This window comes from Lagopus leucura, unplaced genomic scaffold, assembly GCF_019238085.1.
Source record: "Lagopus leucura isolate 7727_CA_CO unplaced genomic scaffold, USGS_WTPT01 Super-Scaffold_739, whole genome shotgun sequence".
NCBI lineage: Eukaryota > Metazoa > Chordata > Aves > Galliformes > Phasianidae > Lagopus > Lagopus leucura.
Genome location: NW_024962255.1, coordinates 11,380,584 through 11,400,299, shown reverse-complemented (window position 1 = coordinate 11,400,299; position 19,716 = coordinate 11,380,584). Strand labels below are relative to the sequence as shown.

At 44.0% G+C, this 19,716-nt stretch overlaps 1 protein-coding gene across 5 annotated transcripts in view; it reads left to right on the top strand.

Annotated features, from left to right (window-relative positions):
* Positions 1–19,716, top strand: part of P4HA1 (prolyl 4-hydroxylase subunit alpha 1) — a 28,036-nt gene extending 8,320 nt beyond the window's left edge. For 3 of the 5 annotated variants that reach the window (XM_042863406.1, XM_042863409.1, XM_042863408.1), the window contains exons 5-15: positions 432–569; positions 2,676–2,915; positions 3,615–3,805; positions 5,054–5,230; positions 9,065–9,135; positions 12,043–12,142; positions 12,884–12,937; positions 14,848–14,913; positions 15,407–15,475; positions 15,873–15,969; positions 16,348–19,716. In XM_042863406.1, coding sequence (XP_042719340.1) covers positions 432–569; positions 2,676–2,915; positions 3,615–3,805; positions 5,054–5,230; positions 9,065–9,135; positions 12,043–12,142; positions 12,884–12,937; positions 14,848–14,913; positions 15,407–15,475; positions 15,873–15,969; positions 16,348–16,418 — 1,274 coding nt within the window. In that variant the 3' untranslated portion in view covers positions 16,419–19,716. Of the gene's footprint in view, positions 1–431; positions 570–2,675; positions 2,916–3,614; positions 3,806–5,053; positions 5,231–7,877; positions 7,949–9,064; positions 9,136–12,042; positions 12,143–12,883; positions 12,938–13,000; positions 13,055–14,847; positions 14,914–15,406; positions 15,476–15,872; positions 15,970–16,347 lie in introns of all 5 variants that reach the window. The other 2 variants (XM_042863410.1, XM_042863407.1) reach the window with 2 other exon arrangements.

The following is a 19,716-nucleotide window of genomic DNA, read 5'->3' as shown; positions in this document are numbered from 1 at the left end:
CCTAGGGCAGGACAGATCTGAGTGGCAGGGAGGGTGGGCTGGTATGGGCAGGTGCCCAGAGTGGTGGGCATCCTCAGTATTTGGAACTTCACCTCTGAACAGCTGTAGAATCCTGAAAACAATAGTAGAACATTTGGAAAAGGTTTGCTGTCACCCTGGTGATCCTGAAGAGGCGCAGATCACTGCAGCGTGCTGGGGCCTGGCCTATGCCATGTGTTGTATGTAGCATTATTTTTTTTTTATTTTTTGCTATGTTACGGCATAAATAGTTTCTGAGTGAAGCCTCTGGTGTACTCCTTTTGAAACAAATCTGCAGTAATGGCCTTTCCTGATACGTTGGCTTTCCCTGGAACAGGGAGTCATTCATTTAATGCAGTGAGTTGGTACAGTTCTTGTGACAAAGAAGGCCAAGTGTTTTCCTCTTCTTCCAGGCTTCATCTCCAACATGACGATCCAGCGGCAGTTTTTTCCGAACGATGAAGATCAGACTGGTGCAGCAAAAGCCCTCTTGCGGCTTCAAGACACGTATAATTTGGATACAGACACCCTCTCAAGAGGGAATCTTCCAGGTAAGGGTCACAGGTGTTATCTGCAGTAACGCTGGGATAAATGTCTAGATTACAAATGTCCAGATTACAAATCTTTTCACAATCTTCCACCTTGTTTAACTGTGTTGTGTGAAGGTATCTGTACCAGTCTCCTCGTACTAGAGCTTGAAGATTTCCTTTTAGTTAAGTCATGTGTCTTTCTTCTAGTGGCGATAAGATAATGTAGTGTTAATAGGTTTTAATAAAAAGAATCAATATGCTGCAATCAGTATTTTCCTTGTGGTGAAAAAGTTAAGTCGTATTTGAACTTGGGCTTCAGCTTCATGGGGTGTATAAGCTGAAAAAACAAAGGGAGAGAACCATTATCACATGCACACAAAAGAATGTGAGATTGCGTGGCACTATGCAAGAGGAGCAGGTTTATATGCAGGAGACATGCTTCTTTGTCAGAAGGCTCTTCTCTGCTAGTTTTTTGTCTTGTTTCCTCTGCTCAAAGCCAGTACTGCGCCAGCTGGCAAAAAATCAACTTTGCACAATCCATCTGTGTTTTTGGAAGTGCTCATTGTGGTCAGATGTCTAATAAAATTAAGGGTAATTGGCTTTATATGTTATGCTGTATAACCTTGCTTTTGGGTTTCGCTCAAGACTGTCTCGGAGAGCTGCAGATTCATTCTACTACAGTAAGCTGTTTGTTATTCTTGTCCTAAAACAGCACAGGAATAGAAGACAAAGTGCTTTGGATGGACTGCATTTTATTGCTTCTTTTGAAGCAATAAGCTGTCCAGACTGTGCATGATCAAGTGTTACTGCAGAACCCAAAAGCCCTAGAGTATAAAAGAGAATAAGTTGTTTTTTTGGCCTTCAGAGCTACGGAGAGGAACGTGCCACGTGCTCACTTGTTTGTGCTCTTTGTCTCCTTTCTCAGGGAGTTTCCATTTGTGAGGTGGGCAAGTTTTGGTCAGAACTGCTTTTGTGTTGCTTGTTGATTCTCTTCTTGCCTCACAAGCTGTGCTGTTTCTTTACACTGGTTAACAGCCATATTTGATGATTGCTGTTTTAAGCACTCTTTTAAGTTGCCCTTTCACATTTGGATGTTATGTTCCTCCTAAATGTACCAGAGCTGTTACTCCTTCCAGAGGATCTCTTTGTGCCTGTCTGAGAGCGCTCAGCCCACCTCCGTACTGTGTCCCCTAAGCTTTGCGCTGCCTTACAGCTTACAGGTGGCTTCATGTTCAGAAGCCTGAAATCATTGGCCATCCCAGACTAACACCCACTGGGTGTTAGTATGTGCAGGATATTCCTTCTTGTGGACCGTCTCTTCAATTCTTCAGTTTCTTAAGGCATGTCTTCAATGGAATTCCCCTGTTGGAATGCAGCAGTGGGAACTGCTGGGAGAAATCCAGGATGTGCTGAGATGTAATCAGGAATTTAGTCTTGCTGTAAAGCTGATGGATCCTGGGCAAGAAGAAAAGCTTCAATCTGTGTCTTAGTTTCCTTTTTTACTTTATCTCAAATGCTCTCTTACCACAAAAAGAAATGTGGTTTTTCCATGGGTCTTCATTTACAGTGGCAAAAATAGGAATCTGTCATTTACTTACTACTACTTTCCTCTTCCAGAGGTCCCTTCAGATATTTCTAAAATAGACTGATTTCAGAAATCTCAAGTAGCTGGGAATTCACGGGCATTTTCTTTTTGTCCTTTGCTAAGCTGTTGCTGACACAAGGTGTGCTTCAGTAACATTTTGAAGAAATAATACAGTATCTTTGAAAACAGATTTCTGGAGCTTGTTCCTTAGCTTACTTTTGCTCAAAGAGTCCTGTGTTTTGAGGAAGGAGGGTTTATTTTCTTTTCCACAAATTGTAGAGGCACTTAGCTAGTTTCTGGTATTCTGGCAATGGCAAACTGCACGTAACCATTTCTATCTTCTGCTAAGGGTTTGCAGGTTTTAAACACTTACACTGGATGTTCAACAAATAGCCACTGCAGTGTGGGAGATGTTAAAGACCACAACAGCAAAAGAAATAAATGGTGCTCTGAAGAACAGGAAGTAGCTGAATGTGGCTCTGAGGAGTGATCCAGTACAGTGTTGTGTGTAAAATCTTTGTTTTGTTTTGTTTCAAATACAGGGGTAAAGCACAAATCCTTTTTAACAGCTGAAGACTGCTTTGAGCTGGGAAAGATTGCGTACACAGAGGCTGATTACTACCACACTGAGCTCTGGATGGAGCAAGCTCTGAAACAGCTGGATGAGGGAGAAGTGTCTTCTGCAGATAAAGTCTATATTCTGGACTACCTGAGTTATGCTGTGTATCAGCAGGGGGATCTGAGCAAAGCAATGATGCTCACCAAGCGCCTTCTCGAACTGGGTACGTGCAGGAGAGAGCTGAGGCTCAGCAAGATGTAGCCCTGTGGTTGTGCAGGTGTCACCCAGGGATCTGTTCTGAGAACTCTTGGTCTTACTGATTTCTTGCCTTGTCTACAGGCTTTTTAAAATGAAATACCAAAACAATTTGTGCTTCTGTAAATATCCCCCTGATGGACTGTGTGAAGAACATAAACATAATCTGTATATCGAAGGCCAGTGAGAAGCACTAATTAGTGAACTGAAGCTTAAGTGTTTTTTTAGGGTTAATGATTGCCAAAACCTTGGTCACCAGAAATGTTAATTCCCAAGCTGTTAAGCTTGAAGCCAGTCATGCTATTCCAGCCCTGCCTGCCCGTTGCAATTTCCTCGTCCCTCCTGCTCTGCTTGGGTTGGGTGGCCAAACCCTGCTTATTGTGCTTGGAAACCTGCATGTGCTGAGGATCCTGGCCTCACAGTAATTGTTTTTCTTAAGTGTGAATGAATTGAGCTTTGCTTTGATAGCTCATGTTCTTTTTTACTGGGTGTGCTGCAGACTAGCATTCTTCCATCCTAGTTTGGGGTTTCAGTTATCCCATGAATACTCTCAGACCAGAATAGATGTTTCTGATTTCTGTTTGAGGAGCATCTGTTGCTTTTGTTTTTGTATATTGTCTCTTCTGAATACTTCTTTTGCCGGTGATAACTGTCTCTTTTTCAACAGATCCTGAGCATCAAAGAGCAAACGGAAACATGAAGTATTTTGAATATATCATGGCCAAAGAAAAGGAAGCCAATAAGTCCAGTACAGATGCAGAAGACCAGACAGAGAAGGAAACTGAGTTTAAGAAAAAGGATTACCTGCCTGAGCGAAGGAAGTACGAAATGCTGTGCCGTGGGGAGGGTCTCAAAATGGTAAAGTGGAATAGACTGTTCTGAAATGTATGAAACCAACTGTAACAAAACAATGTCCAGAATCTGTGTGTGGCGTGGAAGCAAGGAACTGTTACAGCAGGTGGCTTTGTGTGTCAAGCTGAGGGTTGGTGTGTGTGGTGGAGTTATTCCGTGTTCCATTCTGTCCAATAGGAAAAGAATATTACTGCTGACTAGCTTGGACACGCTAAGTAATTGTACTGAACTGGTGTTTCTTTAGTGACAAAATTGTTTTTAGTAGGACTGTGTAAAATACTGCTTGTTGCAGTATTACAGAGTAACGTTAATTTGCTTAAAGTACTGACAAGCTTAACCCATAGTTCTCACTGAGACTAATCTTGGAATTCTGCAAAATCACAGCGAAAAGGGGATAAAATGGGCAAATCTGTACTGATATTGACGTGGGGTGAAATTATGTGAATATTTCCACCAGATCCAGCTGGCAAGGAGTTGTAGGCCAGGCATATTTGCCATGCCAGTTGGGATGTATGTATGTATGTATGTAAACTGGCCAGCTGGGCCTGATTTGCCAGCTGTATCCTCGGCTGCATCCAAAGCAGTGCAGCCAGCAGGGTGAGGGAGGGGATCTGCCCCTCTGCTGTGCATTGTGAGACCTCACCTGTAGTGCTGCATCCAGATGGGGAGTCCTCAGTACAGGAGAGACATGGAACTGTTGGGGTGTGTTCACAAAAATGATCCAAGGGATGGAAGACCTCCCTGCAAGGACAGGCTGAGAGCTGGGGCTGTGCAGCCTGAAGAAGGGAGGGCTCATAGCAGCCTGTCAGTATCAAAAAGGGCCGTAAGAAAGAAGAGGACAGACAGTTTAGCAGGGTCTGCTGTGATAGGACAAGGGGAAATGATTTCAAACCAGAAGAGGGGAGATTTACAGAGGATATAAGGAAGAAATATATTACAATAAGGATGGTGAGGCACTGGCACAGGCTGCCTAGAGAGGTGGTGTTTCCCCAGCCCTGGAGACAGCCAAGGTCAGGCTGGACAGGGCTCTGAGCTCCTGATGGAGCTGTGGGTGTCCTTCTGTTCATTGCAGGGGGGTTGGACCAGATGGCCTTTAAAGGTCTCTTCCAAATAAAATGATTCAATTATTCTATTGACAAACTTAAAGCATCTCTTAAAGGGAATTGTTCCTGTCTGTTGTTCTCAGGACATCTTTATGTTTCTTAGAGATGCTAATGGAAGCTCTCTGATTATCTCATTCCACCTTGATTTCAGACTCCTCGGAGACAAAAAAGACTGTTCTGCCGCTACTACGATGGAAACAGGAATCCTAGATACATTCTGGGCCCTGTCAAACAGGAAGATGAGTGGGACAAGCCTCGAATTGTTCGCTTTCTTGATATCATTTCTGATGAAGAGATTGAAACTGTGAAAGAACTAGCAAAGCCAAGGGTAAATGCCTTACACTTCCTTGCCTTTTGGAATCGTAAATCCATGTGTAGCTTTCTATGTGAGTGTGTGTGACTGTCTCTCTTGACCACGGATTTGTGTGCACTGTGCTCACATGTTGCTTCTCTCACTTACAGCTTGTGGTGACACTCTTTCTAGGAGACGATGGGGAAGCTGGAATTCCTGTGTAATTAAAAGCCAGGTGGCAACAGTTAGGCTCTTCTGGCAGACAGTTGCAGTGCATGTTGTTTCAGAAGAGGAGGAGAGCATTATATGACAGAAAACAAACATACTGCAGCTAGGCTGCCTTGAAGTATACTTATCAGATAGGCTCTCCCTCTTTTGTTGATTTGCCGCAATTATGACATGGATAAGAGAGCCTTCTAGGGAAAAGCATTCCTCTGGTTTGGAGTGCCACTCTACTCTATAGACAGTAATGAATGGCCCATTCAGTATAGAAATATAAAAATGACTTCTGTCTCCCAGGCTCTGAAGGTACCTGCAAATGAAAGAGCTACAGCAGGGCAAGACTTATCAGTGCTTCTATGCTGCTTATTCAGAATTTCAGATCTTCAAATTCTGTTTCAGAAATTGGATTCCAAGGTTCTTGTTTCTGAGGGCCTGGTTCCAAGCCAAATCAGCTGTCAGAGTGAACAGAAGTGTCCAAGATAAACAAAGAACTGACTGAGTTGCCGTCTGAATCCAGCTGGTGTGACTGCATCGTGTGCATTTAAGATGTAGATATAAGGAAATAACTCAATTTCTCCAAGTTATCAGTTATTTCTAAAATAAGATTTGAAGTTGTCTAAGTATAATTTTCCTGCTTCCTTTCTCCAGCCTGAGTGGCTTATTGTCCAGAGAAAGCTGAGCAAATGAAGATTAGGGAAGAAATTCATTAAGTACAGGACACTTAGCTTCATCTGCTGCAAAGTAAGCTAGCGGTGCCTTATATCTGAACACGTGGCAGGTGAGGCTGCCCTTGGCCACCACACTGGGTATTAGGTAGCCTGAAGTGGACTTTAAAGCTTCCTAAAGGCTGATGTGTTGTGTTTCTGAGGTGACACTCAGAGCTATATGGAGGTACAAGTGATTCTTTTCACTTGCCCATAAAACATTTGCCAGCAGCCTTGCTGCAGGTCGAAAGGTTAAAGGCCAGTTGTTTGTCTCTTGGTGATTAAGCCCCTTTGCTGCTGCAGAACCTGGCATTATAGCTGTGAAGTATGACTTGATATCTTGATGATGTAGAAATAAGTCTTAGCACAGAAAATAAGAGCCTGAATGGATCTCTGAACACGTGGCTATTTTAAACTTCAAGAGCTGCCAAGATGTTCTTCCTGTCAAATGTTTGTCTCATGTCAAAGACTGCAGATTTGCAATTCAGTGATGTAGAATCTTAATGCTGTTAGTGTTCCATGTAATTCCTGTGGCCAAGGCTTTGTAGAGCTCAGAAACCAATGCAGCAGGAGCATTATTTTTAAGGCAGAAGGATGGCCTGTCCCCTGCTTGATCCCGGGGATGTTGCTGTCGCTGCCTCCCAGAAGATCCTGCTGTGTGATCTGTGCCCAGCTTTGTGTTGCTCTGCCATGAGCTGGCTGGAGGGAGGCTTAGCATCCAGCTTTGGGACTCTGTCTGGAGTCAACATTTGTGACTTGATTCTTACATGTGTCTGCGTGGGATGGGATGAGAAGCTGCTTGCTCAGAGTTCCCGGCACCTGTTCTTGTCAGCTGGGATAGGGAGGCTTTGGTGAAGTTAGTTTCCTTTAACAAGAGAAAAATGCTACTTGTGTTTGGCGTGGCACTTGGTGTGCCGTGTTGTGCCTAGAGCTCACCAAAATGTGCAACTTCTTCCAAAATGTAAGCTCTGCAACTGAAGCTTTCCGTTCTGAACAGTGGAGTGTCTTTGCAGTACAAGGAATCTGAATTGGTGTTACCACAGATGGGACAGTGTCAAGTAAATGGAGTGCAGTAGAGGAAAGGGCAAAGCCTTGAGCTGGGAGTTCACACTCCGGGAACAAAATGTGAATGTGCCCATGGACAAAGCAAGTAGGCTTTCCTAGCAGTTGCTGTTAAAGAAGTGTGCAGAGTTGCGTTTAGTACAGAAATATTCAGAAGGTAGGCTTCTACTCATCTTTCATGTATACAGCATTGCTTGGATTCAATGTAACTGTAAAACTCACGTGCAGGACAGAGTAACAAAGGACCAATTGTACACCTGTCCCGATACTGTGTTGCTTGCAGCAGTTGTTGCAGTATGAAGAAAAGGAAAGCTTCCAGCTTGCTTTATTCAGACAGCTGTTGCTCTTGCTCCAGAAGTGCCAACACTGATTCCTGAAAAAGCTGATCTTCTCTACTGCTTTCAAAAAAATATCTACACGCATATACATTTAAAAACAAGCAGGAAAACCACACACAAATTCTCTCCTCAACTCTCTTTCCAATAAAATGGGAGGGTCCCCCTCCTTCCCATCACAGCTTTACAATTTTCTTCCCTGGTTCCGTAAAAGAAAAACCACCTTGAAAGGTGACTGGGTGGTTTGGGTGGTCTGCATAGAGGCTTGTGTGACATTTCCCCTTAGGCTTCTGAGTGGTCGGATTGCAGTGATGCACTATTTGCTTTGTAATGCAATTGTTCTGATGGTTCGCTTCACAGCTGAGGCGAGCCACCATTTCAAACCCCATAACAGGAGCCTTGGAGACGGCACATTACAGAATTAGCAAAAGGTAAGAGAGCTCTATGCCAGATGTTTTGGGCCTGTAATGAGTACGTAGGTTCTGCTCATTATGGGAAGAAAGGAGGTGGTCTATAAAGACAACTTTGGCTTTGTAGTCCATCACTTTATTATATGTAGATCCTGTAACAGGCTGTTACTGCTGAGTTTCTCAGTCTTTTCCTTCAGCTAGAAGGAGTGTTTGCTTTCTGTTTGTTGTTGGTTTTTTTGGGTTTTTTTTGGTCACCTTCTCAGTATGTGTTCTCAAGTGATGATCTGTGCCAAAAGCAGGTATCTCATTCAGCATACAAAAATATTTAATGCTGCAAAACTTTCAGTGGATTGCGGTGATTTTAGTTCTCCCTTTCTCTTTGCTGTTGTCACCAGCCAAAAATTATCCTCCTTCCCTTTGCAAAATCTAGCAGAGCACCTGAAGCCCCTTAACACGTGGGAGAGGTGCTCGAGGTCATTGCCATGTGGTGGCAGCTGGACTGGCACTCGCAGTGTGTCTGTTAGTCACACAGCATCAGTGCCCAGGAGTGCCCCTTGCTCCTGCCTGGGCCCTTCTGCCTCCTGCCAGCACAAATCTGGCAGAAAACAAGCTTGGTTTTTAGCTGGTCTCCTGATTCTTTTCACTTCGTCTATAACGTAGTGCAAGTCTTGTATTTAACAAATGTTTTCCAAAATTTGCTTCAGGAGAAAGCCTGTCTGTTTCTGAAAGGAACTGTGGCCCCGATCTCCCTCCCGCTTTCAGTAGAGGTAGTTAAAGATTGGCCGCGCATTCCATCTGCGTTAAGCCTAAGTTCACTAAGGAGTTAAAATTATGCATGAAGAGGAACTGTCTGTGAAACTCAGCATCATACATTTTTTTGCAGAAAGTCTGTAGTCTACAGCAAAAAAGGAAAGGGAAAAAAAGGAGGAAAAAAGTGAAAGGACAATCTAACCAAATTTTTTCAACGAATTTGTTTCGATTTGGACGTGGCAGCTACAGCTTCTGTTGCCCTTCAAATATTGCTAATTTAAGAGCATTGCATACCATCCAGACCAATCGGAACCCTTTCAAACACCTGTGGCTTGGCAAAAAGCAGCCTGCTAGGTGGGTAAGCCCTTGTCCTTTCTCTTTTCGTAGCTGAGCCGTGCTACTGTTCATGACCCCGAGACTGGGAAACTGACCACAGCACATTACAGAGTCTCTAAGAGGTAAGGGGAACGTCTTCCAAAGGTACTCCCAGTCCAAGGAAGTCTGTTCTGTGGCTGTACTGCTTCATCTCTAAATGGGGGGCAAAGTTGGACTAATTTTAATTTTAATTTCAGTCTTTCTAACTGAGCTGTCTCATAACAAAGCAAGCGGCCATCTGAGATAGAAAATACTTCTACGTGTTAGTGGTAACTAAAATGGGGGTTCCCAAGTTTGCTTAGCATGCCTTGCCTGGTGCTGCTAATGACTAAAATGTTCTGCTCACCCTGACAATGGAAGAGGCTGTGTGTGTCTCTCACCTGTACCACGAATCTTCAGTACTGGTACGTGCTGTGTAAAACAAGGCATCGCTGTGCTGCTGTGATCCAAGTGAGTAGTGCGAGCCAGAGCTTGTTGGAAAGGAGCATGAGGAGCTTGTGCTGTTAGTGCTAGCTGGCTGCACTCGTGCAGAGCTGCTGGTAGAAGTGTCCTCCTGCTTTAAGGCTGCTGGAGCTGGTTTGGATTACAGATGAATCACTGCTCCTGAAAACCAAAAAGACTGCTTGCTTTATTTTTTTAATAGCCGACTGCTTTCCCTCATCAAACATTCTTTCCTAGCAAACGCTCCTAGAAATGACAGCATTCATCTGTGAGAGGACTGCTGTTGCGGTGTGGGACGTGGCAGGCTGTGTGAAAGGGGCACCTTGCCAGCAGGGTGCGGAGCACGGGCAGGCTGTGCTGCCTGCGGCGCCAGCACGGATCTGACACGGCTTTCAAAGGGCTGCTTTTTTCCTCTCCTCCCAGCAGCCACCCGTATCGGGTGGTAAAGTTTCCAATTCAGGAATACCAGGCTGGGCTTTTATTTGTCCCTTGTTACCTCTCCACCATTTTACTTTTTTTTCCTTTTTTTTTTTTTTTTCCCCCCAGATAAATACATTTTAGAAAGCTTTTCAATGGGGAAGGCAGTGTTTTGTCTGAACAGTGACTGCTGCAGTAGCAGTGTTGAAATGCTCTGCTGTGGTGCTACTGTGCTGTGGCTGAGCACACGGCCGTCATGATGCCCGGTATGAGGCTGACTTGTGCAGGGGGCACATAGGCCCACATGTGTCTTGTAGCTCTGGGCAGCAGGCTGCGTTTTTCCAAGTGATGCAACATTAGTGCTGCAGAAAGCTTTTGTGCTGTTGAAATCTGTGTCAGAAGAGATGTGATGCAGACATAGAGGCGTGGTGCATAAACGTGGCTAGCTGTGTGCAGCAGTCGTAAGCACTGCTAAAAGCCGGCTCGTGGTGGGAGGAAGGAAAAAACACATCCTGCAGCATGAGCTCAGCACTCCTAGAGAAATAATTCTTAACATTTCTGTAATTCACCGGCTCTGCTCACGGCTGTCTTTTGAGCCGGGACATCCTCCAGTGAGTGAAGTCTGATGCTGGATGGCCTGATGACAGGTCCCGGGGTCCTCCACCTGTCAGGCTGCCTTTGTACCCCAGGACAATTAATTTCATTTTCAAAAAGTGTTGTAGTTTTACTTTATGAAGGAAGCAGTGTTCGCCACAGGGAAGGACTCAGGGCAGCCGCTACAGTTCTAAATACTCAGCATAGTACAGAAGGGTGCTGTTTTCCTTTTTTTCTTAAAGCCTGTGTGGTACACTAGGCAGAGGGCTCCAGGGGCTGCTGCTGGGCATGAACTCAGCGTGGGGCGTGCGGTGCTTGTGGCTGCTGCCTGCATGTGGCTGCGAAGCATGGCTCTGCATCACTGCTGCTTCTTTGGGAAGCAGTTCATGGAATGCTGTCTGCTTTCTCCTGACCTCCAAGGCTGCTGCGTTGTAACACTTTGTAACACATACTAACAGTATGCAGAAGCAGATGAATCTTTGTATTTGTGCAAGTCATTTACATCTGGTTCATTTTTTCTTTCAAAAAAATCCATGCTCGTAGAGATTCTGTAACCTGTGTCAGTGTCTTGTCACGTGTCATGCTACCCTTCCTCCAACACAACGTTTTGGTGTTTTGTTTTGTTTTTTTAAATACAAATTTTTAGATGAAAGCAAACCAATCTTTATCGTAGACTCGAGGAGAGTTCATTTTTATAGCAGATCTATGATGCTATTAGCAGCCAGGCACTGTGCACAGGTGTTTCGGTCCAACAGTCTTGTAAAAGCAGCAGCAGCCACTGCTGAGCCTTGGGATGCTGATGTTGGTATGCCGATGCCTGATTTACCAACAGAAGATGTTTAAAGATGTCTTTGAAACTCTGAGGCTGACTTTTCATATCTATTAAAATATATATACTTTTCTCCCTTAAAAATCACTTCCTCAAATGTTCTGAATACCAAATTTGTGGTAGGCTGTTTCAGTGGAAATTGTTCAACAGGGGAAAGGAAGTGTTTTACGCATTACTTGTTTTCATAATGATGTTTAGTATCATTGCACAGGTAAGTAATGTGAGTAGACAGAATGCACAGCACTCACCTGTGAGTGGATGGTGACATGTAGAAGAGCTGAGTTCTGTTCACATAGAACCTGTGCATGCTAAAGTAATTTACTTCTTCTTTTCCCAACTGCTGCATCAAATGGGCGGTCTAAATTACCTGTTTGGAACGGGTAAGAGCAGAACTGTAGTGTGCCTGTTTTAGAGACACAGCTTGAACCAAAGGTCACTGTTGGGAACCCTTTCTTGCATCACTTGATGGTCCCACGTGGGGAGTAAGGCCCTTAGGTTTAGAGCTGCCTTTAACCAGGATCCTAAGTGTTCTCCAGAACAGATTTGTTGTATGCAGCTCTTGGAAATATTTCTGATTGACCTACCAAATTTTTGCAAGCTACAAAAGATATTCTCAAACTTGAAGCAATCCCAAATATAGCACGTGCACTGATAGCCTACTGGCTATTTCTACCATATTTTAGTCATGTATTGGTTTTTTTCCACTTAGTGCTTGGTTGTCTGGATATGAAAGCCCTGTGGTGTCTCGCATTAACACCAGGATACAGGACTTAACAGGGCTCGATGTCTCCACAGCAGAGGAACTTCAGGTGAGTGACTGACTTCCACGAGTATGGTGCTCTTCATTTTGGATGGCAGTGCATGTAGAACAGTGCTCCTGTCTGGGAGGTTGTCACAGACACTCATTACATCCGGGGCCAGCTAAGTTGGTGTCTGGTTGGATCTAAGATCAGGAGAAGAATGACTGTTATTCTTCACAGAGGGGTAGAAGCAGTTGTCATTGCAGAGTAGCACTTGCTGTAGTGTGAAATAGTTTGTTGCTGCTGCAGGGAATAACCAAACAGTGTTTATCGGAATGAATGTAATTTCTTTTTATTTATACTGGTGGAGCCCTTCCTCAAGCCTCCCGGTGATAAAATGTCCAAGCACCAAGCTGAAAACTGACAGTAGATGCAAGGAAGAGGAGAAAGAGATGTGAAAATGACATTGGGGTCAAAAAGTGATTTAGATTTGAATGATACAAGCTATTTGGAAAGGAATATTGCCAATAATGTTTCTACAGAGAAAAAGTATTTTTCTGCCCTGGAGGACAGGGAAAGGACTCGTTGGTGTGAAAAAGAATGTCTCAGTGAAGTCTGATTAATTTGTGAATAAAGCCAGTGTGGCTTCCAGGAGCATGGTACATTTCATCTGACAGAGACTTGTGATTTCTTATAGCTTGATTATGAAACCCCATCTATCAAAAGGCTGTAATTGACAGTCAAATTCTTGACCTTTCTTGTCTGGATAAAGTAGCTTTACTAGATTTTGTGCTTCTCCTTTCGCTGTAGGTAGCCAACTACGGAGTAGGAGGCCAATATGAGCCTCATTTTGATTTTGGAAGGGTAAGTCCTGTTTCCTGTCTCCACCTCTTTCTTCTTCACAAGTGCTGTGTTTCTCTTTTTCAGGTGGCAAATTATGGAGTGGGAGGACAGTATGAACCCCACTTTGACTTTGCACGGGCAAGTAGATGGAGGAGAGCTAGTCACCTGGTGAAGCCTGGGCCTCCTGGCTGTGGCACAACTTGTGTTCTTTATCGTGAATTAAATTTTGTAGCTCTTCAACTTTTCTAATCCGTGCTAGTGGAGAAGCCCTCTAAACCACCAGCTGAACTGAGAAACATTTCAGACATCGTGGAGCAACAAGGGTTTTCTTCAAAACCATAATTTATAAGGAGCTATTCTTAAGGAGATGACAGACACTTCTTACCAAAGCAAAGGGCACTGGCTTTATTGTTACACTGGAACCACATTTAGAATTTTAGCTGACCAAGGCACTGGCAATGTAAAGCCACTGAAGAACATACAGTCAAACTGCATAGATGCTCAGTGTATATCCTGTGCTCCTGACACACAGAGGATGGTGCATCCATGCACTGAGGCTGGCACACAGGGGTCTGCAGTGCGGTTAAGGCAGATGTGGCTGCAGGGCTGACAGCTTGATGCCCTTTTCTAGATGGAAAGTTTTGGAGGCAGTGTAGTAAAACTTGCATTGCAGCTTACCGTGCAGGCCATGCCATACAGAGAGAGCACTTCTTCTGCCAGAGCTGAGATGCAGGCATCCTCTGTGCTGCTGAAGAAATTGTTCAAGTGCTCTCTGTTATTGTTCTTTAGCTGCTGATTGCTGACAGACTACTTAAACTGGAAAAGGCTTACTTTTTCTTTTTTTTTTTTTTTTTACTACTGAGTTGTTCTCATCACACAATCCCCTTTTTATTTGACTGAAATTCAAAACTTATTTCTCTTCCAGCTTAAATTTCAGAGTGCTGGAAATAATTACGCTGAATTCAGTTGGTTATTTACTGGGCACACTTGTTTGTGATTGAATGCTTTCAGATTACCCTTATGCTGTGAATCCAAGCCACCAGCTATCAATCAGAATTTCTGCTCTGTAAGCACATGCTCAAAAGCATTGCAAGTGATTTAACAGTTTCTGTTTGGAAATGCTTGGTTTAGTTTCTGAAATACTGATTGCTGGAAATTTTAGTGTGCACACGAATAACACAGGAGGTGGGCTCTGCGTGTTTAGAAAACAACAAAAACAACTACTGAAGTAGAGGTGTGACAAAAGCTAGCTCATACCCCCCCCCAACGTGGGGCTTTGTTCCTTAAATCAAGTGCTCCCTTCTGAACACAGCGCTGGGCTGGTGTTGGCACAGCACCACACTCATGTTTAGCATGCACCTACCTTAGTCCTGTTGAAAGCTTCAGGAGTGGCTGCCACAGGTGCTCTGCGGCTGCAGTACAGCACGCTGCTGAATGAATCACTCACGGAGGCTCTTCGTGGCACTCCAAAAGCTTCTGTGCCAGGGAGGAGCGCAGGATGCAGAAGGCTGTCAGTGGTGGGAGGTTGGTGAGGGCAGAGGAGCAGCAGGGAGCAGGGCTCACTTGGGTCTGGCTGAGCCTGGGGTTGGAGAGCTGCCCTCATTGGTGCTCCTCTTGGGGGAGGATGAGAAGGCTGAGGTAGCTGTAATGAAATAATTACCCTTGTGGCTTTAAAGTGGAGTTGTATACTAATTTTCAGATGGTACAGCTGTTCTTACCCCTTAGCAACTTGGGCACGACTTCTGTGTCCTGTAGCATTTTGAATGCCTTTATCTAAATAGGTGCACTTACCTTCAGTTCCTGCCCCTGACTAGAGTGAATGAAAATTTTTCTGCATGAATTTGTCCACTGCTGGCTCTGCAGCTGTCTGTCATCGGCTCCTCAATAATCAAAATGAAATGCTTGTTAAAACTGCTTGCTTTTATTCACAGAAAGACGAGCCAGATGCTTTTAAAGAATTGGGAACAGGCAACAGAATTGCTACATGGTTGTTTTATGTAAGTGATACATTTCTGCCATGTGCTTTTGCCAATAAGGTCTTGTCATTGCACATCCTGTATAGCTGAATTATTTCATTACTTTTGTTTAAACTGAAGTGATTTGCAGATGAAGGCAGCCATCACCTCATAGTAACAAATACAGGTACCTTACCTGTAAGTCATGGCTCTTACCTGTGCTTAAGTGCTTAAGGAGGTTCTTTTCCCTCAGAGCTCAGTAGCAATTTAAAATATTTGACTGCCGATTCATTTTTATATCTGCATCAAGATTTACAGCACAGTCATTGCCATGACATTTCAGCACTTATCATTCGGGGCTATTGCACTTCAAACCAAATGGGTGGGTTTTAGAATTAATGTTTTTAATCACGCAGCCTTTGATCAGTAAGTGAGAGACATAAAATAAGTTGCTGAATTATTTGTTTTACTAAAATGTGACATCTGAGGAACGCAGAGGCTTGCAGCTTACCTGTGCCTTTTCCCACCCTTCCAGATGAGTGATGTGTCAGCAGGGGGAGCTACCGTCTTTCCTGAAGTAGGAGCAAGCGTTTGGCCTAAAAAGGTAAGGAAGGGTTTATTGTCCAGTTTAACTATCCTCTCTTCACCTGCGCAAAACCGTAAAGCATGTATGTTTGAACATTGGAAAGAAAGCTTTACAGTGAGTTTATGTGGAAAAGAGCCCTGCTCACAGCGTGTTTACAAGTGAAGCTGCTGGGGCTGCTTCACTTGCTTCACTGGGTGGTTCCAGGACCCTCTGAGCTGCTGCATGTTGGCTCATAGTCACGTTTTGGACGTGAAGTAAATCAGAGTCTCACTCCATAGCAAAGAAATGTTAGAATAAGGAAAACAACCTTCAATTTAAAAGGAATCTTTGAAATACACATGCTCCTCTATCTTATTGTTGAGTAAGTTGGTGTCACACAGAGCAAAAAGCTGAGGATTTCCACTGCAATTTCCAGGGAACAGCTGTATTCTGGTACAATCTCTTTCCAAGTGGAGAAGGAGATTACAGCACACGGCACGCAGCCTGCCCAGTACTAGTTGGAAACAAATGGGGTAAGTGTCCATGGTGATGCTCCTGCTGCTTGCGACCTGGAGCTAAGGGGATGCCTGTGGGTTGCTTTGCCTTTCTTTTTTCCTTTGGACCTCACAGAAGAATAAAAAGCAGGCAGAAGTGTTAGGTCCCTTTTGAAGAAATCTGTCTCTCTCTATACATAGTGCTACTATGTATGTAATACTGTGTGTAGTATATTTAATGGTCTCACATAGTTTTGTACCTATTGAAAGGTATTTTTCCCCTTTGATGGATTAGGCCAACTTCACATTTGTGTATTGTGTTAAAATACTTAAGCAGTGGATTTTTAAAATTTTCGTAGCTTAGCCAGAAGGATGAGCTGGAGGATGCAGTGACCAAGTACCTTCATGTCATTGCAGTGTCCAATAAATGGCTCCACGAGCGGGGACAGGAATTCCGAAGGCCGTGCACGTTATCAGAGTTGGAGTGATGCAGATTCGTCCTTCTCCTCTGTATTCAGTTTGTGTAAAATGCACACATCTCCTACAGTTTACAATTGACTAACACTCCACTACAGATTCAGTCTTCAACTACACCAGTGTTTCATCTGTGGACAAAAAACCCCACGCTTTTAGTTCCTTCTAAAATATCCCCTTTAAGGTTTTATAAACAGGTTATATTAAGGTCTCTGAGTGTTACAGGAAAAAAGAAGAGGACAAATTACAGATGAGGGCTACAACCAAGAGTGGTGTTGTGTGGTGTTCCTTCACCATAGCCCCTCTGACCAGCCACTGCTCGCTTGCTTTGGGCTCATTGCAACTGTGTGTTGCCCGATGATACAGTGGGAGGGCTCCTTTCGAAGGAAGGCTGAATTAAAGCAGTTCCTATTCTATTTTCAGACATCTGACTCCTTGCTTTTCTAGAGTGCATGAAAACTGTGGCTGTGGTTTGTCTTCTTGTGGGAAAGAGCCTGTTATCTGTTGCGGCCTGTTTTCCAGCCTCCATAAAAGCCCAAATTTTTGGTCAGTCTTCCTTCTTAGCTTTTATGGTGAATTTGGCTCTTCACCATGAAAACGTGAGCCAGCAGTTGCACATGCATCAATGAAATGCTTCAGCAGCGTTACGTCAAACACATGCCTGCATCAGAGCAGCCTGACAGTGAGCAGAGCCCATCTCCTCTGGTTTTTTTCTCTATTGTTTGTCCACATCAAAAGAAACAAATGCTGCTTTTATTCTGTCCTAGTAGTAAACACATCTGTTCCTTGGGCAGTGGGGATGGGAATGTTTCCGTCTTCATTAATAGCAGTAATTGTGCCTTTGGACACTGGAATTTCAAATTGGTTATGAGACTTCAGGTGAGGAGGTAACACAGTTGTCACAGAATGCTCTCCACCCCTGTCCTCCCAGTTCTCAAGTTCTGTGAGAAATAGATGGCCTATTTATAATCCTAGATCCTTTTTAGATTGCTTTTTCTTTTGCAGATGTTTTTGCTGCTCTGGGTGCTGCGTGCAGCCTTCAGCAGTGACATGCCTTTAGTTAGGGGATGCTGCTCACACAGAGCCAAGGCTCTGCCTGCTCTCCATGCTGTGCTGTTATTCACCTCACTGAGGCTGCTCCATCAGCTGGGGCTGGTTCTGGTGAGCAGGGAAGCACTGGGAAGGGGCCATAGCAGAGGCTGTGGTGTCGCTCACATCGCTGCTGCCAGTTCCATGAGCCAGGCTGGAGCTGTGCTGATCACCCCGTGCACCCACGCATGTGTGAGCACACACACACACCAGTCCCCAAGTCAACAGTGCAGTAGAACTAGCTCACGGTGACTTTCAAGGACTATGGTTTGTGATGAGTCTTCCTTAAGCTGAGATGACATTGAAACCTCTGAGGGAGATGAGAGTGTGGCAGCTGTAGCTGTTGGACTTCTGTTCTGCTCTTGAGATTCCTGTGGGAGGAATAACTGCTGTCCCTGCTTCCCCCCAGCACAGGAGCTGAGCAGGGCAGGGAGGGACTGCAGCAGATTCCCTTTCCTTAGCCATCCTTCTTCATCAGTGGGATTTTTAGCTAAATGGCTGACTATTCCACTAGCATGAGAACAAGAATTAAAGTGAGCTGCACCAGATTCTGCCTAAATAGTCTGATTTCCTGAATGATGATGGTTGTTACTGATTTAGGGGTCAAGCCTGAAGTCTTTACCAAGGAAAAAAATTCCAATTTTAGTTTTCTGCCTCCACAAAATCTTGAAAATTGAGCCAAAAGGTAGAAGAAACCAACAGTTACATGTGAGAAATACCTCCAGAATATGGAGGATGCAGTTTATGGTACTTGAGTTTGAAACACTGCCTACTTTAAAAATCTTTGCTGCAAAATGTCTTGTTAAATTTCTACTGAGCCTGTTAGCAGTGGGACCTCCACAACTTTATCCTTAGCCCTGCACCTTCCTGTATTGTGCTTGTGTTTTTGAAAGGTGCAAAACAAAGTCCCATCCAGTACTTAACAAAAGGAGAAGTCAGAAACAGCTCCACTAGTTCTGTACTGCTCACTTATTCAGGGTTGCTGGTACAACAGAGCAGTGTCTATCTGATAGAAATAGACTCTTAAAAAATAAAAAAAATGGAGTGATAAAAATAATGCTAAGTTGTAACAAGTATAAACAAAAAGAATACGTAACATCCTTACTTACCCAAGTTTTCACCTTTCTACATGATATCAGTACAGTCTTTTCCTATCTATGGTGTTCTCTTTTCCATCTTCTCCCTTTTCTTAAGCTCCAGGAGAAGAAGGCAGTGGTGGCTAGGGGTGAGTCCTGCCGCTTCCCTGCAAGTAACAGACAGCAGTGTGGTGTTAGGAATCCTGTTTGGGGGCATTCATTTTTTGCCAGTAGCTCAGAGGCATCTCTGAATGGCTTTAGATAAGCCTGTTTTGCACAGTTAACTAGCACAGAAAGAATCACTGCATCACCACCACGCATGTGTTTGGAAAGCAGCGTCTGGTTTTGCTATTAACAGAGCAGCTGTTTCTTTCTGAAGCGGGCAGAGGAATTACTTGACATGAAAATAATTCAAAGATAAAATTTGTACAAGGTAAGAGAGAAATTCTGAATAAATGTGGCAGTGATTGTTCTAGTACTGTGACACTGTAAGAGAATGCTGGGGGCTCGCACATGTTGGATGGAAAAATAGAGGGCTGAAGTGATGAAAAATCACCTTTTCATTGTATCAAGCAATTTTCCCCCTATCTCTGTTCAAAACCAAAAGCTGAACAGTGAGCCCAGAAGAATCGGTGGAACGTACAGGGCAGTTTGCTGAGCAGGTCCCTCCCTCAGCTGCTATCAGGTAGCTCCAAGGCTGACTTTCATTTTAAGAATGGTCTCTAAAGAGGCAACACTTGGAAAGTACAAGGTTTTTGTGCAGGACTTCTTCAATCAGTGATCTATATAATGACCTGCAGTTCTTCAGAGAAGAAACAGTTTGTCTTTTCACAGTGGAAAATTTCACTTGGTTTCAAAGGAAGATTTCCCAAAACTCAAGTCTCAAGTCTGCTGAGGCACATCAGACTGAAACGTCCCAGGTTAGTGGTAGAGAAAGCGTAGGGTTTTCCTTTAAGCTGCAGATAATCCAAACTTCATCCTCTTCTGCTGCGGCAGTGTTTGTACACCTTGTCCTAAGTGTGTGAGTGGTGATGCAGGTGGTGGTGTTCCTCTCTGCCTTATCCCTTCATTTCTCCAAGGGCTGTCGTGGATCAAGAGCGTGGCTCCTGTGTGAATCTAGTTTTGTATTAAAGATGATTGAAAACTG